Source organism: Fonsecaea erecta (genome assembly GCF_001651985.1).
Source record: "Fonsecaea erecta strain CBS 125763 chromosome Unknown Scaff4, whole genome shotgun sequence".
Classification (NCBI taxonomy): domain Eukaryota; kingdom Fungi; phylum Ascomycota; class Eurotiomycetes; order Chaetothyriales; family Herpotrichiellaceae; genus Fonsecaea; species Fonsecaea erecta.
The window spans coordinates 1,967,851-1,993,269 of record NW_017387247.1 but is presented as its reverse complement, the minus strand read 5'-3'; the positions used below and the strand labels follow the sequence as shown (position 1 = coordinate 1,993,269).

General features: G+C 52.2%; 10 protein-coding genes across 10 annotated transcripts; 5 read left to right on the top strand and 5 right to left on the bottom strand.

The window, feature by feature from the left end:
* Positions 1-146: 146 nt before the first annotated feature.
* Positions 147-1,532, top strand: AYL99_05483 (hypothetical protein; the record flags this gene model as incomplete). Its single annotated transcript, XM_018836995.1, has 1 exon — positions 147-1,532. The coding sequence occupies one exon, from the start codon at positions 147-149 to the stop codon at positions 1,530-1,532; it is 1,386 nt and encodes a 461-aa protein (XP_018693848.1).
* A 753-nt stretch (positions 1,533-2,285) lies between these two features.
* AYL99_05482 (hypothetical protein) lies at positions 2,286-3,098 on the top strand (the record flags this gene model as incomplete). Its single annotated transcript, XM_018836994.1, has 1 exon — positions 2,286-3,098. The coding sequence occupies one exon, from the start codon at positions 2,286-2,288 to the stop codon at positions 3,096-3,098; it is 813 nt and encodes a 270-aa protein (XP_018693847.1).
* A 636-nt stretch (positions 3,099-3,734) lies between these two features.
* AYL99_05481 (hypothetical protein) lies at positions 3,735-4,664 on the top strand (the record flags this gene model as incomplete). The annotated part of the gene is made up of 1 exon (XM_018836993.1): positions 3,735-4,664. One exon carries the CDS (start codon positions 3,735-3,737, stop codon positions 4,662-4,664), a length of 930 nt encoding a protein of 309 aa, XP_018693846.1.
* Positions 4,665-5,918: 1,254 nt separating this feature from the next.
* Positions 5,919-7,193, top strand: AYL99_05480 (hypothetical protein; the record flags this gene model as incomplete). Its single annotated transcript, XM_018836992.1, has 1 exon — positions 5,919-7,193. The coding sequence occupies one exon, from the start codon at positions 5,919-5,921 to the stop codon at positions 7,191-7,193; it is 1,275 nt and encodes a 424-aa protein (XP_018693845.1).
* Positions 7,194-8,110: 917 nt separating this feature from the next.
* Positions 8,111-10,885, bottom strand: AYL99_05479 (hypothetical protein; the record flags this gene model as incomplete). Its single annotated transcript, XM_018836991.1, has 1 exon — positions 8,111-10,885. The coding sequence occupies one exon, from the start codon at positions 10,883-10,885 to the stop codon at positions 8,111-8,113; it is 2,775 nt and encodes a 924-aa protein (XP_018693844.1).
* A 315-nt stretch (positions 10,886-11,200) lies between these two features.
* On the bottom strand, positions 11,201-12,679 carry AYL99_05478 (hypothetical protein; the record flags this gene model as incomplete). Its single annotated transcript, XM_018836990.1, has 1 exon — positions 11,201-12,679. One exon carries the CDS (start codon positions 12,677-12,679, stop codon positions 11,201-11,203), a length of 1,479 nt encoding a protein of 492 aa, XP_018693843.1.
* A 1,745-nt stretch (positions 12,680-14,424) lies between these two features.
* AYL99_05477 (hypothetical protein) lies at positions 14,425-15,354 on the bottom strand (the record flags this gene model as incomplete). Its single annotated transcript, XM_018836989.1, has 1 exon — positions 14,425-15,354. One exon carries the CDS (start codon positions 15,352-15,354, stop codon positions 14,425-14,427), a length of 930 nt encoding a protein of 309 aa, XP_018693842.1.
* Positions 15,355-17,525: 2,171 nt separating this feature from the next.
* Positions 17,526-18,644, top strand: AYL99_05476 (hypothetical protein; the record flags this gene model as incomplete). The annotated part of the gene is made up of 1 exon (XM_018836988.1): positions 17,526-18,644. The coding sequence occupies one exon, from the start codon at positions 17,526-17,528 to the stop codon at positions 18,642-18,644; it is 1,119 nt and encodes a 372-aa protein (XP_018693841.1).
* Positions 18,645-19,015: 371 nt separating this feature from the next.
* Positions 19,016-21,307, bottom strand: AYL99_05475 (hypothetical protein; the record flags this gene model as incomplete). Its single annotated transcript, XM_018836987.1, has 1 exon — positions 19,016-21,307. One exon carries the CDS (start codon positions 21,305-21,307, stop codon positions 19,016-19,018), a length of 2,292 nt encoding a protein of 763 aa, XP_018693840.1.
* Positions 21,308-22,208: 901 nt separating this feature from the next.
* On the bottom strand, positions 22,209-25,024 carry AYL99_05474 (hypothetical protein; the record flags this gene model as incomplete). The annotated part of the gene is made up of 2 exons (XM_018836986.1): positions 22,209-23,770; positions 24,811-25,024. 2 exons carry the CDS (start codon positions 25,022-25,024, stop codon positions 22,209-22,211), a joined length of 1,776 nt encoding a protein of 591 aa, XP_018693839.1.
* Positions 25,025-25,419: the final 395 nt, after the last annotated feature.

Here is a 25,419-nt window from a genome sequence, read left to right as displayed (position 1 = left end):
CGGCTTGTGTCACTGCCCCGTCCAGACCATCTAGCCATCATTTCCAGGCTTCGAACAAAAGTGACTCTCAGGATGAATACAAATACTGTCTCCTTGCCTGCTAGAAATGTAAGTAATAACCCACATAACGCTCTCAATTGTGAAACATGGAGGAGCTTGCATATCACCTGGATATCTTTGGACAACAACAGGGTCTCTACAAGCTGTACACTCAGCTATGTCTCTGCTTCCGCATGAACGATAGCTCGTCACATTCAGATATTGTCGATACTTTGACGAAAGGGCTCGAGAAACTAACCGCCAGCTTTCCGTGGGTCGCGAGCCAGGTCTCGCGCGAGGAAGCAGATGATGGCGCCATGAAGCTTTACCAAATGAAGCCCTTCGAAAAGACACCCCGGCTGGTGATCAAGGATCTCAGAGATGGATCATCGACATTGACCATGGATGCTCTGCGTGAAGTCAATTTCCCTTTCAGCATGCTAGACGAGTCCATTATTGCACCTGTCAACACATTGGCAGCAGGCACAGATGGTCCGGCGCTGGTTTTCCTGGTGCAGGCCAATTTCATCCCTGGCGGTCTACTGCTCACCCTGGTGACACAGCATAATACGATGGACATGACTGGCATGGCTCAAGTCATGCACCTACTCTCCAAAGCCTGTCGCAACGAACCATTCACAGCCGAAGAAATATCCAACGGCAACGTCGATCGACGCAAAATCATCCCACTGCTGGACGAGACATATACACCAGGGCCTGAACTCTCTCATCAGATCGGGAAGCCTCCTGCACACGAAAGTGCATCAATTGCCGCGGATGGTGATGCTCCGCAATCTCAGCCGCAATCTCCAAAGTGCAGCTGGGCATACTTTATATTCTCTGGGACATCCCTCACCATTCTGAAATCGCTGGCAATGCAATCCCTCAACGGTAAAGTGGCCTACGTCTCGACCGACGATGTCCTGAGCGCGTTTATCTGGTCATCGGTAGCCCGGGCCCGTCGTCCTCGCCTGCAACCTATCGGAGAGGTAACCTTTGCACGGGCGATCGATCCACGGCGATACTTGGGTATCCCTGATACATACCCGGGGCTCGTTCAGAACATGACGTACACGGAAGATTCTCTCGAAGGGCTGCTCAATGCACCTCTAGGTAGCATCGCCTCGAAACTCCGAGAAGCCGTCGACCCTTCGACTTCGAACCTGGCGTACGCAACCCGGGCACTTGCGACATGGCTTCACCGCGCACCGGAGAACAACAACGTCAACGTGACAGCAACGCTGGACCTCTCTGCCGACATCATGCTCAGTTCCTGGGCTAAGTATGACTGCTACGACCTCGATTTCAACCTCGGATTGGGAAAGCCAGAGGCCGTTCGTCGACCACAGTTTGTGCCGGTAGAGAGCCTGTTCTACCTGATGCCCAGAAAGCCCAATGGGGAGATTGCAGCGGCGCTGTGTTTGAGGGAGGAGGACCTGGAAAGGCTCCGGAGGGACGAGGAGTTTATTAAGTATGCCGTCTACGTTGGATGAACTGGCTGCCTGGCTGAACATGACCGACGAGACACCCATGTACCCAGCCATATACGTGTCCCACTCATAATATGAAGCTGCCATCCTAGAAAGAAACCTCATGCCTCTCGCCATGTCACTTGTTTACTCTGATGGATGTCCAATCACATCGATCCTTTTGCTGGAAGCCTTGCGTTGTCTTTTATGTCATGGAATCCAAAACGAACTTTCTAGTCCAGATCGAAACCGCACATCTCCATCTCGCCGTTTACACTAGTGGGTTCATCTGCTGCTGCTAGCCACTCAACTCGCCTTCCTCTTTGAAAAAGAAAGAAACAGTCTCCATAATATTCATAGACTCTTGCGGTTATATTGTGATCTCCCTTGCGATAAATCACGGCGATTAGAAAGGTAACTACTTCCATATATTCCTTCGCGTCCGCAATTAGACCAGGGACGTCACCAATACGTGTATTTATTGCGTCTTTCATCTCGAAACTGATATCATCCCGTCTTATCTTGCTTCAATCAATTGGGTCTGCTGGAGACGACTTGCAGATTTGATTCAGTGCGCGTATTAAGAGATCCTTGTCTTGGATATTGTCAATTTGATTTATGTGAGTTGCCGGTCAGACCTCAAGCTGGACGCAGCGCCACGTTGAGTCGGGCGAGGATACGGATCTAGAGGGGCTACAAAAGATCCAGTTGGTTCTCCATCGATCCTCGGAATCACTCTCTACCTGGAAGGCATATCACGTCAAAGACAAGAGCAAAATGTCTCAAGAACAAGCCGTCAACCACCCCAACTCGACCTCCTCCAAGACCGGCACCTTCTACTTCGCCTACGGGTCCAACCTGTCGGCGTACCAGATGTCGCTGCGGCTGCGGCACTCGGCCTCGTCGAGCGAACCTGTGGCGATCGCACGTCTGGACTCGCATGCCTGGATCATCTGCGAACGCGGGTACGCCAACGTGGTCGCCCTGCCCGAATCTAACGCCGCCTCGGACTACAATACCGTTTGGGGCGTGCTGTATAACATGCATCCCGTGGACGAGGCCCGGCTGGATATGTATGAAGGTCACAACCAAGCGAGAAACCCGACCCCAGAAATCAACCCAGACCCGGAGACGCAGGTAGTCAAGCAGTATCTGCAGGGAGGTTGGGATTATAACAAGCATTACCTACCCGTCACGGTAACGAAATGGCTGAAAGATCCAGCGGAATACGGCATCAGCATGTCATCCTCTCACATGGTCAATGGCGCCGCTCATGAGCATACGGCGGGGTCGCATCCACCCACCACGGTCCGAGCGCTCGTGTACGTCGACGAGTTCCGCACTACCCCGGGCAAGATCGTGCCGGAGTACATTGGACGGATGAACAGGGGCATCGAGGAGTCGGTCAAGCTCGGCGTCCCCCTTAGCTGGGTGAACAACATCATGAGGCCGTTCATCCCGGAGGGGATCTATGTCACTGAGAAAGGTTACGTGGGCACGGATGAGGGGTATGTCGAGGCCGAAGCGACAGAAACGGACGACCATTTGAAGGAGAATATGCTCAAGGATGCGAATTGGGACGGAAGGTAGAGAGGGATGCGAGGGAGGACCTTTCTATACAGCTACGGCGGGGAGAAGGACGGCCAGGGCCAGTTCACCAGGTACAGACCAGGGCATGGCTTCCAACATAGACGATAGACCCCATGTGCTCTTTCCCACTTGCTCCAATACCTACAGTATATTGCAGCAGTTCAGCTGGCCAGCGAGCAGGTGTTAAATATTATGAAAGGGAGGCAATTGGTGCCACGTCTATGAATACAGCTACTAATAGTAGTGACATCACACTAGCCACCCACTCGTTATCCGCACTTCTCACTATTATCCACACCACCCCGCGCCTTGAACATAGGTGTACTACATTCAATGGGCACCAACAACTCGACCCCCAGGCAAAATCTGCACGATTTGACAACCTGACCATGGCACAACGAGTGACCCGAATGCGGCGGCTGCGCCTTATCGGGCAGTTCTTCAGGCTCGAGCCTGATGCTCTTTTACTTCCCTCTTGATGCTCGTGCGCACGACGCCAGCTCACACTCTGCAATGTGTGTCCTGCTGACCTCTCACGATCCTGTCCGATCTCCTCGCCGAGTCTCTCAACCATATTTCCCCTCGAAGATGACCTTGTTCGTACAAGGCATTGTTTCGCGAGTGTAACCCGTCGTCATGGCCCGGCCAGCACAAAATGAATACCACGTCGGGTGGATGTGCGCCTTGCTCGTGGAGCTGGAGGCAGCAACAGCAATGCTAGATGAAGACCATGGCACTATCAAAGGAGGAGGTCGAGATCAAAACACTTACCGTGCTGGACGTATACATGACCACAATGTCGTTATCGCCTGTCCCCCTGTGGGTATTGATGGCCCTGTTGTGGCAGCACACGTGGCAACACACATGATCAGGACATTTGAACAATTGAAGTTCATTCTGTTGGTTGGTATCGGTGGCGGATTGCCAGACTCAGAGAAAGATGTCGACATCAGGCTCGGCGACGTTGTCGTGGGTGTACCAAGCGGCACCAGCGGTGGGGTTATACATTACGACAAGGGAAAAGCCAAACATGGAGGTGCTTTTGAGCTCAAGGGCACTCTCAATGCGCCTCCCTATGCGCTTCTGACTGCAATCACCGCACTCCAAGTACAACCTCGATCAGATCGGGGTCGGCCGATGCTAGGTTACCTTTCCGACATGGTTCATGGGTATCCGCGTTATGGCATGCCTAGCCGGCGAAAAGACCGCCTCTTTCATCTCAGATATCCTCACCCCGAAGGTCAAACGAACTGCGATCAATGTTTACCTAGCCACGAAATCACTCGTAACAGTCGAAAAACCACTGAGCCCCAGATCCATTACGGCATTATTGCTTCTGGAAACAAGGTGGTGAAAGACCCCCATTTACGTGACAACCTCCGGGCATCTTATGGTGCGCTGTGTGTGGAGATGGAATCTGCTGGTCTCGCAAATATTTCGCCGTCCCTTACGGTAAGAGGAATATGTAACTACGCAGATTCTCACAAAAATGACGAATGGCACCCGTATGCCGCTGCCACGGCGGCCGCGTGGACAAAAGAACTACTTCTTTTTGTCACAGCATAGCATCTCAACCGCGAACAAAGGAATCAAGCCCTTGCAGGTAGGTTCCGATCCTTATCCCCTATTCACAATGGAGAAAATCCCTTTTGTTTTATACGATTTCTGCATGGGAGAAATGCTTTGCAGGAGAGGATATAAACCTCGTTTATCAACAGGTTCCGTGGAAAGCAACCTTCAGCCGCAATACGAGAAACCACATGGTTATGAGGAGAATTTTCAGAACCCGGATTATCAGTTGTGCCATCGTGCCTCCAAATTGACCTCATATGAAGTGCAATAGAATGTCAACCCAACTCGAGCTCCTGACACGTAGCTCTGGGTTCTAAGCAATCCCAAGTACCGACAGTGGCAAGAGAACATGGCCAACGATCTCTTGTGGATATCTGCCAATCCAGGTTGCGGCAAATCGATCTTGTCAAAGTCTCTCACAGACCGCGAACTGCAGACAACAGCAGAAACAACGTGCTGCTATTTATTTTCCAAAATCAGTCGGTCCAAGACAATCTGACGGCTGTGTTTTATGCTTTTCTACATCAGCTATTCACAAGCCAGCCACAACTTCTTGCGCACGCAATTCCTGTTTGGCGACGAAATGGTGACAAGTTGGCCCAAGAGGTGAATGAGTTGTGTAGGATATTCCTGGCGGCTACTGCGGACCCCAGCTCCCGAGATGTTTTCTGCGTCATAGACGCCCTTGATGAATGTCGAGAAACTGACCAGTGGGGACTGATTGACAACTTGCTGTCGCTTCGCAGATGCACGGGCAGCAAAACCTCGACCGCAATCACTGAAAATCCCGGTTACTAGCCGGCCGTATGATAGCATCGAACTAAACTTCCAGCGTAGCATGAAAGGATGCTCTGTCACACTTCCGAACATTCGTCTTCGGGGGGAAGAAGAAAACGCTGCAATTGGAGCCGAGATCGATTCGGTCATTCGTAGCCGCGTTGCTGAGATGACAATAGCCTTGCCCTTGTCACCGAAAGCCAGTAAGCCACTGCCAGCGAAAGCTATTGAATATGAAAAATCGGACTTAGCTATGGCCCTCCTTTGCCATGGATGGCATTTACGAAAACCTCAGGGACCGTTTACAGCAACACGAGAACTCGATCAATTCCATGATCGCTACGCTTTCCAAGTCGGTGGACGACGCATACGAGAAGATTCTTAAGTAGAGTGCGGCAAAATCAGCACGAGACTGTGCGAACCATCTTCCACATCATAGTCGGTGCTCGACGAGCCCTCAGCGTAGGCGAGATGTATCTGGCTTTCGGGCTAGCAACTTCGAAGGACATTCACTCTTGGGAGTCGGCTGCGGTCGAAAAGCTCCATCTCCAGAAGTACATTCGAGAATGGTGCGGACTTTTTGTTTTCATTGAGCGGTCCAATATCTACCTTGCCCACCAGACTGCGAAGGAGTTCCTAATTCGGGAGTCAGAGATGGTATGCGGCGTCTGGAAACACTCACTGATTCCCGCAGACACTGCAACAGTCATGGTGCAAATGTGTGTCCGTGCCATATGTTGGCCGCTGGGAATATACCATCAGCTTTTCTTCGACAAAAATCCGGGCCACCAGTTCGTGGAAGACACATCGACATTGGTGGCGTATGCTCAAGATTCTTTGCTCTTCCATCTGACAGAGACAAAGATGGATAGACTTGATCTCTTGCACGACGCACTCTGCCTCGTGCGGGATCAACTTCAAGCAGGAGCTCTCCTACCAGAACAATTAAAAACCGGATCGCTGGGCCATCACTTTCTGCTACTGAGGAGGATGACTCTTTTGTTGGCGCAGGTTGCAGACCTCTTCTATTGTAAGAAGCCGTCCAGATGGATCCTTCATTGCGCTGCTGTACTAGTGGACATTATAAGAAAATTAGTCGACCTTGATGTTGAGGGTTCCTACGCAACATATAGCTGGTGTGAGGCGCTAGTGTTTTCGGCGGAACAGGGTTCTGAGCAGATCCTGAGAATTCTTCTCTGTGCTGGTGAGAAATTCAAGTTGAAGGAGAGGGATCTTTACAACGCACTGCTCGCTGCGGTCAAGCGTGGTCATACACATGTCGTTCGAATCCTACTCGATGCCGGTGCCGATGTCAACCGGGGCAATGAAAACGTGCTACGGGCCGCCATTGACCACGGTCATGGGGATGTCGTATTGCTCCTGCTTAGGGCTGACTTAAATAACTGCGGAAAAGGAAATGGATTCGAAGGGGCCCTAGTGGACAACCAATCGCCCGAGGTGGAAAGACTGCTCAAATTGAAGGTGCAAGTTCTGACACACGACCTCCATGATGGCTTCTGGCTGGATCTATCTTCAGACGTGGACGAGGTCAAACGGATTATCAGCATCCTAAATTTGCCGTACCTGACGTGGCATACTGACACGCTCGCTGACTTCCGGTGTCCAAATCGCGAGGTCAAGAAATACAGCCGACTGGGGTTTCTGCGACGGCAGAAGAAAAAGGAAAGACGTGCAAGGATTCAGTCGTTGATACCAAAAACCGTGCACGAGGTCAGGGATGGTTGAATTTTGACTCTTCATCCTGGGATCCTCATCCTTCGATCCTCGTCAAACTCCATACCGAGTCCCGAGTATATATGTGTTTGCACAGAGTCCTAACAATCGGGGAAAGAGGGACGGAGAGCTCGATCCTTACTAGAAAACGGCATTCTCCAGTACCTCCGAATATAAAATGTCTGCTCCAGCGATGCGGTAGAGACACTGTGTCCATGGATAGAAGGAGGCAGGCAGATGTCGGAGAGCTATTGAGGTATGTCTAGATATATGTATAAGTTGGCTTAAGTTACATAATAGGTTGACTTGTCCATCAAAGGGCTCGAAGAATATCACTTGGCCTACAAGTAAGGAAGTGTAAGCACTCACTCCGTCCGAGTCATGCATACATACATACATCCATACATACATGATGACCTTTCAACCGACTGATTGACTGACCGACTGACGGAGCTTGTTCGAACCTCGAAATCCGAAGAAGAATAAGGCAGACACAGAAACAACACGACAGGACAGGAGGGGACATCTATCCATACGGAATATGTAATATGATATGATATGTTATGAATATAATGTAATGTAATGAAGGCTACACACCAAACCACACCAAACCACACCACACAACACCACACGATCGACCGATAGTGATAGGCGGTAATGAGCTGACATGCCCTCGACACGCCCAACGACGGAAGAACAAAAACAAGGGGGAAAAGAGCGTTCATTAATGGTAGAGGTCAAAGTGTGTGTTCTGTCAATCTTGTCCATCTGTACGTGGTTACGCAGGAAGTCGAGACGGCCTAGTTGGCCGGCGACTTGAGCCCAATCCTCCCGCTCTTCTCTACTGTATTCATTCCAAAGCCAGACTCACTCACTCATTCCATCGGCCCGTCAGTGTCGGTCATCAGCTCAAGTCAACTCAACTCGACTCAGAAAGCAAGCCGGCCAGGCGCACTCGCTTGGCTGATCTCTCTCCGCGCATTCTCCTTGCCGACTGCTGGGAACAGCCCGCTGCTTCCATTCAATACCCCCGGCCGTGGCTTCGTCGGACTTCGTGCACCGTTGACCCCCTTGCCATGGCCTTCCAGCGAGCGTTTCAAATTGACGCTCCTGGCTCGATCTCTCCGTGCTCGGATCTGTGCTAGAGCAGCCTCCCGGGAGATCGGAGTTCCAGGGACGTTGGAGAGCATGGCTGAACTCGAGAGGGAAGTCACCCTGGACTGCGTCTGAAAAGTAGGTTCTCTGCTCGTATTGGAGTCCATTCTGATATTTAAGACCTCGGTTTGGGCGTGGTCGTCTCCATTTCGATACTCTCGGTGCTCCTGGCTTGACACTTCATCTGCATCCACGGCTTCTCTAAGTGGTACGCGTGTCGTAGTCGTTGTGGTGGTGGTAGTAGCAATCATCTGCGGACTTCTGGCACGGCTAGGAGCTTGCGCCTGATCTTGACTCTCAACGTGAGCCTGCGTCTCCGCATGCTGAGCTAGATCATGCATTGACCGTGAATGTTTGTGTAAGGGCGTCACCGGGAACACAGTACTCGCGGCGGGTGAAGCCGAAGAGTCTTTCATAAATGTAGATTGCGTGTCAGAATCATCGTATTGAGACATTACCGACGCCGCCAAAGGTGAGTGGCTTCGAAGATTCGGTCTTGACTGTGCTCGCCTGCGCAGACTAGCGCGTGATGGAGAGTCTTTGAGTGCAATCTTCGTGGTGGTTGTCGTAGTTGATGGTGTAATGGCGTGGCTTCGTTCCTTTGGGAGAGACCGCACGTTTTCTCGCTGATAAGACCTGGCCGACCGTGGTGAATCCGGCACCAGCCGGATAGGTGAGTCGACGGTCAAGATACCTAGCGCCGTCGAAGGCCTTCGGGGAGGGGCTTGTTTAGGCGGCGAGAGATCGAAGAGATCTTGATCAAGCACCGCCGACGTACTCTCAGTATGTCGAAGTGTTGGAGCTAGAGCCCCGACGCCCGCATTGCTTGTGATAGATGTTGAAAAGGAGAACGGCTGCGAACCTATTGCAGGCTCCACCAAAACTTGCGTTATTTCCTCCAACTGGGCCGTTGCCTCCAAGTTAGTGCTGCTCGAATCCAATTCCATGGCGTCTGGCTCTGGGAGAGGCACTTCAATAGCTTGCTCAAGGACCATGGGGTCTGTTGCTGCATTGTCCATCAACTCTGGTGTTGGGTCAGGTGGAAGTCTGGCTGGCTCAGTCGCTTCGGTTGATGGAGTGCTGGCTGACGGCGGATACGGGACAGGCTCGTTTTTGCTTGCGAGTGGCTGTTCCACAAGTCCCTTACACGTTTCTTCGAGGTGCGAGCTCGTCTCCTCCGCATCATTCGAGATCTTCCTCTTCTTTGGCGCACGCTGCTGCAGCATCTTCGCATCATAAACTTGATCGTAAACAAAACGATCCCCATTTGATTCAGCCAGTCGGCACGGACAAGCCTTGAACTGGCATTGCATATGCATGAAATGGATCAAATCTGAGTCTTCTTCATGCTTCTTTCGTGCCCAAGCAAGTTCCTGTTTCAGAAACTCAACTTCTTCTTCAGGCGCGATCTTTTCTCCTCCTAGTTGCTTGTCGAAGTAATTTAAGCGAGATATGGCTGTAGCGAAATCTGGCGCTTTTGGAGCGAGGAGTCGTGCAGGCTCCCCATGTTTCACACGACGCGTTGACGCTGGTGCTGGACCCATCTTCGACCTAGAGACAGAATGGATCTCGCTCTCGCCATCCAAAAGCTGCGCGGGTCGCTTCTTGTCTCTTTCTTGGAATGTCTTTCTCTCGCGGGGATGTTGGGGGGTTTCAGTCCCTGTACCTTCATTCAGTGGCTCCGGCGACTCAGTCTGAACACCCTTCTCCAAAGATACACTCTTTTCGGCGGCGTTTGCTTTTGCCTCCAACAAGGCTGCGTCCCTCTCCTTTTCCACTGCCTTTAGCCTATCCTTCAGCTGATCCACCTCACCCACCATTCCGGCCAATGCGTATGCCCTCTCGAAACTCTCTTGCCGACTCTTCTCCTTCTCTGTCCTCTCGTGCTGTATCTCGCTCTGGCATCTCTTCAACTCGGCTCTCACTTCTTGCAGATCCTGCCTTGCCTCCACGACAGACAGTTCAGCACGGTAGGTTTCCTTGCGACATCGCTTGATTTCTTTCGTGTAGGATTCCTGGTCTCGGCTCCTTTTCTCCTTCTCGGCCTGCAATTCTTCCAAGAGATCCTCGACGCGTTGTGAGAGCATTCTCTCCCGCTTCTTCTTCGAGGCCACTTCCTCCTTGGCCCGCTCGAGCTCGGCGTTCAAGCTCGCAAGGCTTGCCTGTGCTTCCTCGTATCCCATGACTGCACGCTGAAGAGCATTGTTGGTATTAAGATTATGATTAGGTGTGGCATTGCAGATGTCTGGCAGTCCAGCCCCGAGCCTTCTGGGCCGAGTGGGCGACGATTGAACGCTGGGATTTGCCGCCAAGCTGTTTAGGAAGGCGACTTTCGACTGGACATCGGAAGTAAAAGAGTCGCGGGTGCGAGGTCGATCATGGTCAACCAAGTAGCTATGTAAAGAGGGCGACTGAGGGATGCGTTGCTGGTTGATGCGCTCCGGCGAGAGCTGATGCAGCGGCGCAGGAGGGCATTTGAGCGGGTTCGGACTGACATGTAGATTCTGGTTCTCCATACTACTATCGTCGTGGAGGATAGCCGCATCCATGAGTGAAGGCATTTGAAGGAGTCACTGTCATAAGACGTTCATGGTTTCAATTGACAAAGTGCTGCAAGAGTAGCGAGTGGTGTGGGAGACGCTACAGGCAGAATGCCCGTCACCTGGGATCCTTTGTTTACACCCTAAAACGGGAAGTCAATCTTGGCTACCGGCACGTGATGTGTTTTGTCATGTATTCTTTGGTGGTCCCTTGGGTGTCCCTAGGTGGTCGGTCCAATTGGGTGGCTATCACCCAGCCTATAGGTGCCTATCCCGAAGGGCTAGTTGGGTTTATTGTCCTCCTCTTCCGATCATAAATCTACCCTACACAAGAATAATCTTCCGTTCAACAAGGCCATCACGATTGCCTGCATCCATTGTCTCGAAGATTTCTCCCCTCATAACACCCTGGATATACGATTCACCCACAAGCAAATATTGAGTGTCAATGGAGTCTTCCTGTCCATTATTGTCGGCTGACACCCTCCGGATTACGAATGGCACGTTTGCACCCCTAAACAAACAGCATTCATCACATGATTTGACCGTCATATGGCCGAGTCCAAAGTAGCCCTTTCTTGTTCGGAAGAACCGTCGGTTGTGAAAGGCTCTGCGCTGATGGCTGCTAATGTAGGTGAGCGCTTCGAGTTTTAGAGATCGTGGAGACACCGTCCCTTCTTGACACTTGGAGTCTGCTTCTGCAGATGACGGCGGCTCAGTTTCATGATCGCTGACTCTCTGACCGCGGAGTATCTCCTTGTATGCACGGTAGATGGCGCTGTGCAGCGTGGGATTGTCTTCAGCAGGTCCTTCATCGGCTGCCCGTCCTGCTGCGATAGTGAGGCTGTAGGCATGTTCCCGCTCGTGCTGGCTGCTGCCGTAAACTGCGTTACCTCTGCGAGATTCCAACTCCTCCCACAACCTTTGCAACGGCGCCTCCTTCTGCTGAGTTTCAAGGAGAAGTTCTTCAGAATCAAATATGCGGGATGTCCACTCGATAGAATCCAAGATCACACCCGTGACGCGTAGAGAGGACTCGGCTCTGGAGACTTCAAATTGAAATGATGTAGGCCTGGTTCCGCCTGCTCGATACCAGTTCTCCGGGTATCCCAGCCAATATACCCGCCACCCTTCGTCCCAACGTGGCACCCACGAGGGCCGCCGGCCCGAAAGCGAGAGAGAGTCTTCAGTATGGTCAATGCAGGTAAGTAAAGTCCAGGGATATGGGTCATTCTCCAAGATGCCTTCGGCAGTCTGAAGATAAACTTCATCGACGGAGAGGTTATAGTTGGCAAGTACCAGTCTTTTCTCCTTTTCAACGCCGTAAGCCGTACTCGGGTGGCTGAGAAAGGCGTAAACACGATCTCTCTGGTCGGTGGCCTTATAGGTTCGCCCATCGTTCAGAATGTTGATGAAGCTCACTTCACCTTCATTGCAACTCAACATCTTACACAATGGCAATTCATTTCTCCAGGATATGGCATTGCCATATGTCCTCCAGAGGTCCTCGAACAAGTCCCAGAACATACCAGATTTGACAGTTCCCATCTGGGAAGCGACATCAACCCGCGAGGCGACAATAAGCATCAGTTCCACGAGATAAGCCCAGTTCATCTTTGCATGGCCGTAGAGCAAGACGGCTGATCGAGCCAAGCCGACTTCTTGGAGCACCCAAACCCGCGAAAACCACTCCGAGTCCATCAGTCGGCGCACCATATCCCACTTGCGGGTATCTGAGCAGAATGTACTGCTCTCTCGGGTAATGGGAGGAAAGAGATTAACATCTCCATAATCAGAGACCATCTTTGCAAGGATAGTGGCAGTGTCCTGTATTAGGGAGAAGCACTCCTTCGCTTCCTGATTGATATCAGGACCTAACCATACGAGCACTCTCGTTGCGCTCGCGTAGATTTGACCCATTTGTTGAACCTACCGCATAGCGTTAGAATGAGAGCTGTCGAGACAGGAAACCCTACTCGGTCCGATAGAAATGCCATACCTGTCGTGCTCTCTCCCCCTGGTCTTCCTGGTTGATACACACGGCATCTACCCAGAGGAACCTTGTGTATCGTTCATGTCGAAGATGATTCAATGCGCAGGCCAAGTTCTCTCGAATATGCAGCATAGCACCCTCACAATCGATGCTGCTCTCTGCTGGGGAACCGTTGTCATCCCCCCAGACATAAGATAAGGCCTCGAACCCCAATCGAGCAACGTCCTCTATATTCCAAACTTGAAGGCTGCACGAAAGACCATCGCCTGTAAATCCAGGGTGAAGCACCAGAACCCTGGTCCAGCCTTCAACAGGCAAAGGTGTGTACCTATAGGCCAGATCGCGAGCGGGCAATCCTCCCGCCCGAAGGATGAGCGATAGATTTGGTATGGTAATTGTACACATCATATGTCAACATCGCCCTGAAAGGGCCGAAGGATATTCCCAGCTTGATGTGGGTGAATTAAGTTGACCTGGATGAAACGCATCACGGTGCACTCCCTCTCCCTTATCAACAATCTTCGATAAGCAGGGCGAGATGACATGAAATTGGCACTATTTTCGTGGCGTCTCGATGCACCTGGGCTCAGGAGTCATGGCGCCTCCCTTGCTTTTGCCTGCGTTTCACGAGAGTCATTGCAGTCTGCAGCCAATAGAAAATGGTCGCTTTCTCAGGCCTCTCGCCAGCCCCGTCTCAAAATGATGATGAACACAGCCAGGGTCACTTTGCTTGTAAGCCCCGAGCACCGCCTGCTCTTATTGCGTGATCACTTACCTTAGGTAGGGAGACGGCCATGCTATCAATGATTACCTTGGTGAGGTTGGGATGATGCTTTGGAAGGGTCATTGACATCTTAGCTCCAAATACCACGAAAGCAAGACATTCTTTAGAAGTCTAGGGCAGCCATTCACATGAAATTATAAACGATTGGGGAAGTGCGTGTACTTGTTAGTATTGTAGATTAGCAAGGGGAGACCGATGTTCCCTCAGTTTCCACGGTCACGTGCGAGTCCCCGCGACTGCTCAGAGGAGCGAAAGTCTTTTCTCAGTTCCAATCAGTTTTTCATTCCTTATTATCTAGCTAATTCGAATTTCATCGTTGGATTATGCATTTTGAGCCATGCAAGTGCCCCGATTGCAGGGCGCGCCGACTCCTGCAAAATCCCAGTTTCTCCCGGTGATGGGGGCGCAGAGCGCTTTCCCTATGCCTTGGGAGAGGCTCGACCATGTCGATAGAGCTTGAAACCGTATTTACAATGTTCCCGTGTCCCATGTCCACCCAAGTAATGATCACAGCTCACAATATGTTACAACATTAGCTAGGATGATTGAGACGTTCATTCGACCGTCACCTAGCGTTGCGTTCTCCATCTCCGTCCTCATGCTCGTCGAATTTAGCATGCCTGAGTCTTTTCAAGTCGTTGAAGTTCCATCCGAAAGCATTCCCCTCGACACATCTCTGCCGGGTTCAAAAATGTGAAAAATTTCATAAAGCAATGCAAAGCATAAGTAACACAATCGTCTAAATCCTGGTTTAATCGATATTTTTGGGTTTCAGGAGCAGTCCATCTCAACATCCTCTCGTCGTTGGAGGAAGGGAGCCTCGCCAAAATCCATGGCAGCTTCCATTCCACAGCTCATCATTCTCTTGTGACCGGAATGGTTGGAGAACTGAGATTCGCGTTGTTGGACCATCATGTCCGCGAACGGGTTAGCGGCCGAGGTAGGCGGCATTTGTGTCTCGGGTTGTTGAAAGAAGCGGCCGCGACTCTTCGGCATAGCCATGCGTCGACCATGGAGGTGTTGACGGGCGCGGTCCCCGATCTGGGTCATCGGGTTACCATCGCTCATGGTTTCCATATCGATGGCGAAATAATCGACGGGCATGTGCATTCCCGCGTCGGCCACCAAGCTTGGAGTCTGAGGTTGCCAGTCCTGGCTCTCATCGCTGTCCGAGTCGACCTCGTATGAACGCTTGTGGCTGGTTGAGTAAGACCAGAGAGACTGCTGGGCAATCGAGGGTGACGACCAGTCCTCGCTGCAGTGGGAGAGGTAAGCCAGACTGATACCGCAGAAGGTGGCAGTGCTGAGGGGTTGGACCTGCGCCGCCGTAAATGGGGAGAGCTCGTTGGTGGTATCAGTGTTGCTAGCAGACAGGGCGGCCTGGGTCTCGGGGGAAAGCCGGTGCATGTTGAAAAAGGGCCGAGGCGTGAATTTCTTTTGGGTCTTGTATCCTTCAGCTACGGCCTTCCTGACGCGCATACCGACCTGGAGAAGACCTGCCTCGATTTCCGCCTGATCTGGGGTTTGTTCGCAGAGCTGCAACAGCAGTGGAGAGTCAAAGGTATGATGTTCAATGTCCGAGTTGTCCGTGATGGGGATGATAGGCGGCAGCGAGTTGGGGGTGAAGCGACGACGCTTGGACAGAGGGGAGTCCAATTCAATGGAGGGCAGCGGAGTGGAAAAGTCTTGTGGCAGACCCATCTTGCAGGTTGGTTATGGTTGTGAAGAGACGATGAGAAACGATGGAGAAGTGAGCTGACAAGGAGCTCAGGACTAATAGGTGCAGGTGTAGGTGTGTGTCGATCTGGATCAACAGCGAGAATGGAAGCCAACGAGTGTGGATGCTCGACGAAAGGGTCCCTCCCTGCTAAGTGAATAGCAAGGCGTCGAAGGGATAAGGGGGGATATTAATGATGTGAAGGAAGGTCGCTGGTGCTGGATGGATGGGAATGGCCGTTAGGATGGAGTGTGAAAAATGAGAAGAGTGAGAGAGTGAGGTGAGAGTGAGAGTCAGAGTGAAAGGGAGCAAGGAGCTGATTCAAGAAGGAGATGAGGGAAATGCAGGTGTCGAAGTTAAAACTAAAGGAGGCCGATTTATTCGCAACTCTGGAGTCCGGCAACGGCGCCATGCAGCACGCAGCAATTGGATCTTGTGCGACTGGCCACCGCCACTGCTGTAACAGGATACTATCAGGTCTTATCGAGTTTCCGGAGCGACTGGATCGTCAATCCCTCAAGCGAGAGAGGAGCGAGGAGGCCGGGAGTAGCGAGAGACCGAAAAACTATCACTAGCCCAGGAACCCTGGTTCGTTTTGGCTGTGAGCGTGGCCTAAACAGTAAGGCCCCTTTGCCCCTCCAGCCATGAGGAGCTCGAGGGCCCTGGCAGCCCCTGGCCACCCACCCAACCAGCGTTCGCCTCCCCAGCCTCCCTAAATTCCCCCCTAAGATTTGTCGTGCATGGCGATATTAATAGTGGCTGCACTCCCGCCGCTAACCACCTTGTTTCAGGCTTAGTGTCCGGACTCGCCAAGGGGGAAAAGTCCGGGGCTGGGCAGGGATAGGCGAGCTGCCATTGGGTGTTGGTGGGATTTGGCCCCTCCACGACCGAACTCGTGTTCCCCTGGACGGTTGTTGGCGGCCGGTGTAATTGGTGTGTTGCTCCTCGAAAAACCTGCGCTGACACGAAACTGACGCGAGGCCTTCCGCTGCCACTTTACGCGACCACGTTTTGATTGGAGAGCAGAGGGGCCATCGTTGTGGCTGGACAGTCCCTGGGACGTTGGAGGCTCGCTGGGAAAAGTGGGCAGAGCCGCTGAGGGAGAAAAGGATTGGGACGAGATTACGGAGTAACTCGTAATTTGGGATTTTAACGTTAATAACTTGCTTATCCGTCTCATCCTTCCTTGTCCGTTGTACCCTACCCTCGGCTGACTTGCTGCTTCCGGGGACGTTCCATGCTGCCTGAGCCTTCTTCCTTCATCCACTTCCTTCACCTGCTCTTCGCAAGATAATAATATCAAAGATTCTTCATACTTTTATGACTTGTCGCACCTATGCCACTATAGTCTTCGCAAAGCAAGGCAATGAGGTGTTTCTCGATGTTGATGAGGATGTCCCTCCCTCCCTAGGGCTGAGTCTTGTGTTGGATTTAGTCCTTCCATGGGATCTGGTCTTCTGGCCTGGACATCAATCCTAGCACTTTCTGTTCAAACTTTGGAGCAACTTCTGTGCCATCTGAGAGTCAGTCATCCTTAGTCACAGTTCCTCGTCGACTAGTATGGCTGTGAAGAACGGTAAGGGCTATCATAGGTGTGGCCAATAACTGGTTACGGTATAGTCAAGACGGTATGTCAGGTACCTCCATTCCCTGAGTTATCTACAGAAGACTTGAGGCGCCACCATTGGAAGGTTTGGTATGCCCTGGAGTCGCCCTGGCTACGATGGCCTCCCCATTTCGAGGCCTTTTCCGCTTAGGCCACAAAGTCAACGACCAAGGTGTGACACATTGACCAATCCATTCCCCGCGGCTCGCCCAATTTCATCGGCACTTGGAACATGCAGTGACAACGCAGAGGGCGGCGTAGCACAGGACCAGGGGCGCTAACACTGGCTCTGCATCGGTTAGACGGATTTCACCTCCAGCCTGATTCTCATACAAACTCTTCTTGAACCACTGACATACGCTGTCCAAGTTGATAAAACGAAACGGCATTGCTACTTGGGCAATCATTGTCAACGAAGAAATCGCTTCCTGGGCAAGGAAGGCTACTGTCCCTTGTTTGCCGACCATCATCATCGAACCACCGACAATCAGAATTCTGGATTTTGTTGCACACTGAGTTAGCCTCAGCGTTGCGGTACTCTAACCGACTATGACGCGCAATGTTAGGTTTGCTGCAGAAGTGGCATCACTTCGAGATCCATATGATTCCGAGTTATACGTTATGGAGCGTTATGCGAGACACGCGCTAAACTGTGTGTTTTGTATAGACCCATATACTACATACAGACGGGAGGGTTCTCTTTGCACCAAAGGAAATGACCTTGCAAAAGACATTGAAGAACACCTATATGTTAAAGGAGGCAAGCCATTTTCCAGACTTGATCGTGAAAATGGAGACGATGTTCAGGTTCGGATTTCCGATGCCTTGGAGCCTGTCACCTCACTCCTCAAGGCCATCGACGAAAGACGGAGGCGCGACTGCACGCGACCTGTGGGATACGATACCTCAGGCAAAGAAAGACCAGAGGGCAAGAAGGCCGGCGAGCCTGGGACGCATGAGAAGCAAACAGAGCAGATGCAATGCGAACGCCTCCGTAAGCATCCATCCGATATTCCGCTGCCTCAGACTGTAGTTGGAAGCGCCCATCTAGATCCGAATAGGCAACGCAACGGAATGAGGGTGCAGCGCCCATCGGCGGCCACTAATGATGATGAGGGTGAAAGGCGTGGCCGAAGACGTTATGAAGAACACCCTGCATCCACCAGAGGCGAACCCGGGCAAGAATACATTAAACGGAGAGATACCAACTCGGTGGAAGGCAAAGGAGAGCCGAGTGCCGGCGGAAGCTCTCAGACACCGCCTCCCACCCCTAGAAGCCACAACTGGAGTGACAATTCTGGCGTTTTAAGGGGGGACGCTCAAAGTGCGAAGCCCGCCCTGGGCAATGCCTCCGTCCGCAGCCAACAAAGCGTGCTGACTGAGGATGACAAATTTACAAGTGGAAGGCATCGGTACACCAAGCGGGAAAGAGACCTATCTTTTGAGAGACCGAGTGAGGATGATGGAAGACTCAAAATCGCCGGGCAGGGCTACAGCCGCTTCCGCCAGATGAATGAGTCCGTTATGTCGTCGTCTCAGCCTGGATACCAAGATCCATACGCCAGCAGGAAGGAGGATACCAAGAGTCTCGTTATGCCTTCAGACTCTGGTTACACGAGTAGGCGCAGTCGAAATGTCGGAGAATCATCGTACTCAGTCCGTAGGTGATCACCCTTCCCCTTGGAGACAGATACACCGGCGCAGGAAAATTGCCTGCATCTCAGCATACTCATGAATCAACCTGGATCATTTCGAGGAAAATAAGTCGGTGGCCTCTGATCAAGACGATATTCGATCTCATGCGGGAATATCACATTTTGGCGCTTGTCGCCCACCACCATGGAATCTATGCATTCATTATATGGACAACTCCCTCCAAGTATACGACGAAGGAGATTCATCATGAACTTTTCACGGCCGTTAAAGCTGTACTGTAAATCCCCGATCACCATGGCATACCTACATATCAGTGGAAAAAGCAACCATTTTCTACTTTGAAGAGATGGCCCGAGAATCACAATCAGCAGTGAGGTATCTGTCTAGCCTCGATTACCTCTCCTCCCTCCCTTCTTACCCCTTTCAGCATGTGCTCTCAAGATTTTACGGTGCTCAACCAAGCTCCTCTTCCCCTTTGACTTGGCCTTGCCCAGCGTCATCAGGAAATTCTTCTTGCGGGCCTTCTCCTTGTTCGTCGTGCTCTTTCCTTCCGACTCCTTGCGCTCCTTCTTCCGGGCGGCCTTGGATTTGTGTTCTTCGCGGTCGTCCTTGTGTTCTTGCAGCAAGGCCAGCTTCTGTGCTCGAGTCGCTTTCCCGCGAGAGAGTGACGCCAGGCCCTCGATTTCCGCCGCGGTCAGAGGGTCGTCCATGTGTCGTTGTGAGTTCGTCTGCTGCAATGTGCTGGATGCGTGGTGCGATTTGTGGTTCTTCATGAGCGACGACACTGAGGCAGTCGTTCGAAGTTCTTGCAACTTGGCCAGATCGGCGGGCGTCAATATCCGAGTCGTGGCGAGCTTCGACTTCGTCGTCGATTCTGCCGCTTGCACAGGCTTCTCTTCGCCTTCGTTTTCTTTGTCGTCGCTCGTGGGGGCTTGTGTATCGAACCGAACTTTCTTTGCCGAGGGTTGCTCGTCTTCGCTGTCGCTAATGTTGATCTCGTCGTCACTCTCGACGTTGATCCACCCTCCCGAATCGTCACTGTCGGCGTCTTCTTCGACGTTCCAAGCGTTCCAGTCTTCCTCGTCACTTTCTTCCTCCTCGTCCTCAGAGCCGGTGGCAGGGAGGCCCTTTTCTAGCCGCTTCCTCTGCCTTTCTTGCTCTTTCCATTGTTCCAGAAGCTCCAACCCTTCAATCTCTCCCACAGCCTCTTCGCCGAACCTCTGCTGCTTCTGTTCGCCCGACCTGAGACCCAGAGTTGCGTCGCGCCCGCGGTCTCTTTTTCGAAGCATTTCCGCACCCACTTGTCTGTACAAGCCCAAGAGGCCTTTCGCGGCCATCATCACGCCTTTGTCCTTGCTTTTCCGATACATGACCAGGTCTTGTAGTAAGGTATCACTCATAGCCAAGGGCTGCCGCACACAAATTTCGCGAATAGCGTTCAACCCCGCCGCGGCCACCTCCCCAGCAGCTGCCTCGGAGACGAATTCGTTGGCAATCTTCTGCACCAGGGGCTCTAGGATGTCCGGCGGCACTAGGTTATGTGTCGACTGCGCCAACGATGCGAGAAATGATGTAACCGAGGGTTGTCGGGGTGTCAAATACTTCAGAAAGTACGAGTAGAAACTGATCACGGTCAACTTGTGCAGCCCGATCAGCCGCGACACCAGCTGCAATGCCAGCAATTTCTGCTCGAGGTTTAACTTGGACCTCGCGCTCTGCAGGTGCTTCGAGAACAACGTCTCCGCAAACCCCTGCGGATCGTGCAGTAGATGCAAGGCCGAGAAATTCAACGGATGAGGCTGTCCCTTTTTCTTCTCTTTCCGACGTACCGTCGCGGCGGCCTTTTCCAGTTTCCTCTCTGCCTTTTTGCTCTTCTTGTTGACCCCGACCTGGTGGCGCAACTTGCTGATGTCGATGGTGGTCTCTTCGTCGGAGCTCTCGTCCTCCAGCTCTTCTCGCTCCTTGTCACCGCCCAAGAAAAAGCGCAAGCCGCCCACGACGCATTTCTCGTTGTCGGCCAGCGCGGCCTCTTTCATGATCTCGACCGCCTTGGCGTCCGTCCAGATCTGCCGCTTCCACATCTCGCGCGTGATCTTAACTGCCCACAGCGCCTTGGGGGACGACCGGTCGTCCGTGACCAGGTTATGCAACGTTGTTTGCACGCTGCGGTTCAGCTTGTGGTTGGTGGTTTTGGAGTTTGCGGAGCGCAGGTCGCTCAGGATCTTCTGAAACAGCAGCGCGCGCAGCGACTTGCTGGGCGTCGTGGTGAGGATGGGGAAGAAGCACTGCAGCAGCGCGTGTGAATCGATGATGTCCTTCTTGCGCACCAGCACCAGGCTGCCCACGATCTTCTCCCGCAGCTCGGGCTCCAGCGTCGCATGATGCGCCGACAGGATCTCAACCAACTGCTTCGGAAAGTCCTGCGTCTCTTCCCGATAGCAGTCGGCCACGTGCGCCACAAACTCGATCAGGTCGCGGAACGAGATGACTCCGCCGGACGACGTGGAAGACGCAGTCGTCGGCGCCTGCATGAAGATCTGCCGCTGGTTCTCATATTGGATGTACTGGTGCAGGAAGTCGGTGTGGTAGGATTTCGGATCTCGTTTGATCTTGTTCTGAAGGTTCGCGAGGTCCGCGTCGACCTTTTCCAGGGCCCCGAGTTTGCGCTTGCCCATGATCTCCTTCTATTGTTCCTGCGATCCCCCTCTTTTCAATTCTCGCAGGTCCAATGTGGCTGGGGATCTTTCACTGAAGAAGTCACCACCGAAAACGTGGGGTTTGGGAAAAGTTGCGGACTTTTTTTTTGGAGCAGATCTAATCTAGATTAGATTGGGTCTGGATTTGGGTACTGTCGTCTGACCGACATATTTTCTTAACTTTTGAGGCACTGAGCATCCCGCGAGCGCAGAATCGAACGTCTTTACAACAATTTGCGGTTCTTGGTTCCTTTCCCCCATCCAGATACCAGGTCTGCTCCATTCTCATCACTAGTTAACTATTCGTCGAGACGACATTTCCCGAATGTTCTTAATGTTCATCATCAGTTTACATCCTGAATCTCCTCCTCGAGGAACCCTGGTCGCTATATTTCCTCAATTGTACCGACATTCTCAGTTTCATGCTGAGCATGGACAACGTTTTTCAAGTCCCATGAGCCCTCAGCATGTACCCACTACTTCCCGCTGCTCATGAAGGAAATTCACGCAGCGGGCACAGAAGTTTCGCATCGTGTGGTGGATCGCTGCCAGCTCTACACGAGGTGGTTTGGTGTGCTGAATTATGCAAGGGCTAACGCCTCGAGATATGGAGCGACGAGTTTGAGGCTGCTCATCCTAGTCGACAGGGTTGAGCCCGATGCGCCCAAATCGATTTCCTCCCGTGTTGAGACTGATGTCCGGCAGTGGACGCACGTCTATTCTTGGAGGCATCCTTGCAATCACATGTGTTAGCGTCTTGAGGAATGGGCCATTGGTGCTCCCAAGAAGCAAGAGATACCGCTGCGCTGCACGGCCTCGTTCATCTGAGGTCTTCAACCAGGAAGTCCCCGTGCGCATGGGCGTCATGACAGCCATGGGTTCATCCCGTGTTCGGTATCGCTGAGTTTCGACCAGGTTCCTCAATGCACTCTTCCAGCCAGACGTTCTCGTGTACCATTCTGAACGATCCGTCTTCATCAAATGCAACCTTAGTCCATTGCAATTTCAGGCGCCGTCGGGCTTTATGCACGTCCCCCTTGACAATGGAAACACGGTGTATTCGTTGGTCTTCTGGTGGAAACGAGAGTAGCCCAGCCGGTAATGGATATTCTAAGAAATGTTCCTGGCCTTCTTCAATGGCGATCATCTTTTCGACGACGCGCGGAGATGCGATAGATGCCCAAAAGCCTTCTCGGCGGCGTGGAATCTTTCGTATAAGACGCAGAGCCCTCCTGCGAACGATCGCGTTGCGGCATTTAGTCGCCGCAAAATACAGCGCCATGATCATTTCGATTTCCTCTGCGAAAATTGGGCTGCTAATTTCGTCTCTAGTGTTGTGGTCAATAATCTCTTCCGCCCTCTCGACGATATTTGCAAATTCATGCATATGCTCGTCGAATGAGACCTCCCACGGGCTCAAGCAGCTGGACAGCCAGATGTGACAGACACCCCAATACATCAGGAGGTAGGAAGATAGCCAGCGAGCCTCACCATCCTGCAAGCCATTCGAAACAGGAATCAAAGTATCCTTCCATCGTTGCAATTTCCCTAGGCATTTCTGCTGTCTTGGTCTCAACTTCCGCATCTCATACTCGTCGTGAGATAGGAGATCGGCCACTCGGACAACTTCGTACGCTTTGTACATGAGCTTGTACAAATGCTGTCGAAATTCGTCGAGTACAGATAAAGTAGCGACGACGAAAGGCCGTGAGATACCTTCTCTTGCACGACATTTCCATTCTGGAGTAGCAAGCGTGGCCATCAATATCGCCTTCCTCGATGAGAAAGCCGTCACCGTCTCGTCGAGGTCTGTATTTGCGGTGCGCGACAGCAGGGCGGAAGAACCCGCGAGATTCTGGCCCAGCATTTTGTAAGCATTATCCATCAGGTGCATTGCGTTGCCAACGTTCCTCTGCTGAAACTCAAAAGCGCTGAACAGGATGCAACTCAAAAGAGCATGTGCATTGTCCGCTTCACCTTGCTCGAGTTGTTGACGAAAACTCACGAGAGCCTTGGAATACCACTTCAATGCACGTCTGTGTTCGGCGTTACTGACGACAGCAATCGGACGGCCTGTGTCGAAAACAGGCTTCAACTCTCCATATTGGACGTGCTCGAAAGCCCAGCTGATTGACATGACCATGTGCCACACAAAGGTATACGAGTGGGCAAGGCGAGGGATCAACTCGAGCCAGAAAGGACCGTCGATGATTCCTGCGAAGACTGGGGCCACTCGATAGATGAAATAATTGAAAGCCCAACGTTCATCGTCGCTGTGTTTCGGTGCGCGGAGGGAGAGCTCGGCCAGGAGAACAAGGGGTTTTGGAGCTGAGGACTCATCCTCAGCAAAACGAATGTGGCGGGCGATGGGCCCTTCGCACTTTCGACCAGTCTCGGTACATCTCCTGCAATATGGCTGTGATTCGTCACACTTTATCCTACCTGGAAAAGCCGTTAGTCTGAGCAGCAGCTGACGGTTCTAGCGACCGTAACTTGGCGAGTTACACCCAGGGAGGACACCTACGGATCCTAGACAATATCAGTACACCGAGCCAGCAAAACCGGAGCGACACACGTACTTGCAGGTCAAGCACCCAGTCCTGGATTTCGATTGACGGCTTCGATGGGAACTCATGGGAAGCTGAATACTCGGCACACTACTGGAAACACTGTTTGGCTGGGTGACATGATATTCGGGTTGAATGGCTGCAAGTGTCGAAGACGAGAAAGACGGCCGAAACATGGAACACCATGCTGTTCAATAATGGGAGGGTCTGACACCCGTATTCGCCTCTGAAATTCCTCGCTACCGGCACTGGTCAGACCGAACGAATCCCACATTCACGCGGTTGTGGGCAGGCAGGGGATCAGACTTTTGTTCCTAAGGGGCCTTGTGGGATATCAGCCACTCCGGTGGAGCTCCAGCACCTTTGCCGATTCGACTCGCTCGGATTCTCGATCAAAACCGGTTAGTCTGCTGGCGGACACTTTTCCATTTCCGTCCTTCGATATCAACAGGCCAGTAATTTAGGGTCTTGGGCAAGCCGGAATGGTGATGGAAGACCAAGGCTACCAACCTTGTTTGCATGCTATCAATCCATGATTCGCAAAGGACGGGTCTTCGAGACCTGAGACATTGCCGCCGATGGCACTGGCTATGTTGCTGCGCATTGGAATTGCGCTTGGGCCGGGGTCGTTGTATATGAAGTGCGGACGTCCGAATCACAACTGGTACCAGAGCAACTACCTCACTCTCTCCATCTCTAGCATCAGCTTCGTCCGCTCGCTCCGATATTCAAGTCGGTCTTCTATCGTTGATCTGTTGATAAATCTACTGTCCTTGCCTGAGTCTACTTAACCCGATCAGTCCAGAGTCTACTTAACCCGATCAGTCCAAAGTCTACGAGCGCAAAAAAAAGAGTTCGACTCTTCACTTCCTTTCACCAGACTCGCGACATATCGAAGTCAATTTCCGAATTCACCATGGGTATCCCCGACCAGGTTGTCGTCCTGTTGTGCATCTTGGGCGCCGGGGCTGCCGTCACCATAGGCTTCGCCTTCCAGAGGCTGTTCGGCCAGCCCGACGATGATGGGAACTTCAACCGCAAGCTGCCAGAGCAAGAAGCGTACATGAGGGACGTGCGCACCAGAAACACAATGGCGGCCTTTGGGGATACCAGACAGCTTCATCACCATCCTAGGGAGCTATGAAAAGAAATTCAGTCGGTACAATCATGAAGGCAGCCTTCCTTTAAATGTGCTCTCTGAGGCTTCGAGCTGAGGTGGGCACTTTCAAAAGGGACAGCAAGTGGTATCCAGGACAATGCTGCATAGATGGGCGACGCCTGACTGGGACAGCTGTATACGCGAAGTCTCGATGATCACTCTATACGAGGGAGAGCAATATGCAGTCACGCTGCCAGCCACACCACCTCATCAACGGCCAAACCTAACGAGAACAAAGCAAGCGACTCGGCCAACACGGAAACCAAATTCAAAAAAAAGGCAATAAACGTCTTGCCTCAAGACCAAGGCGTTCAAGAACATAACCTTGTGGGAGAACGTATGCATGGGATTAGGACTTGGATAGA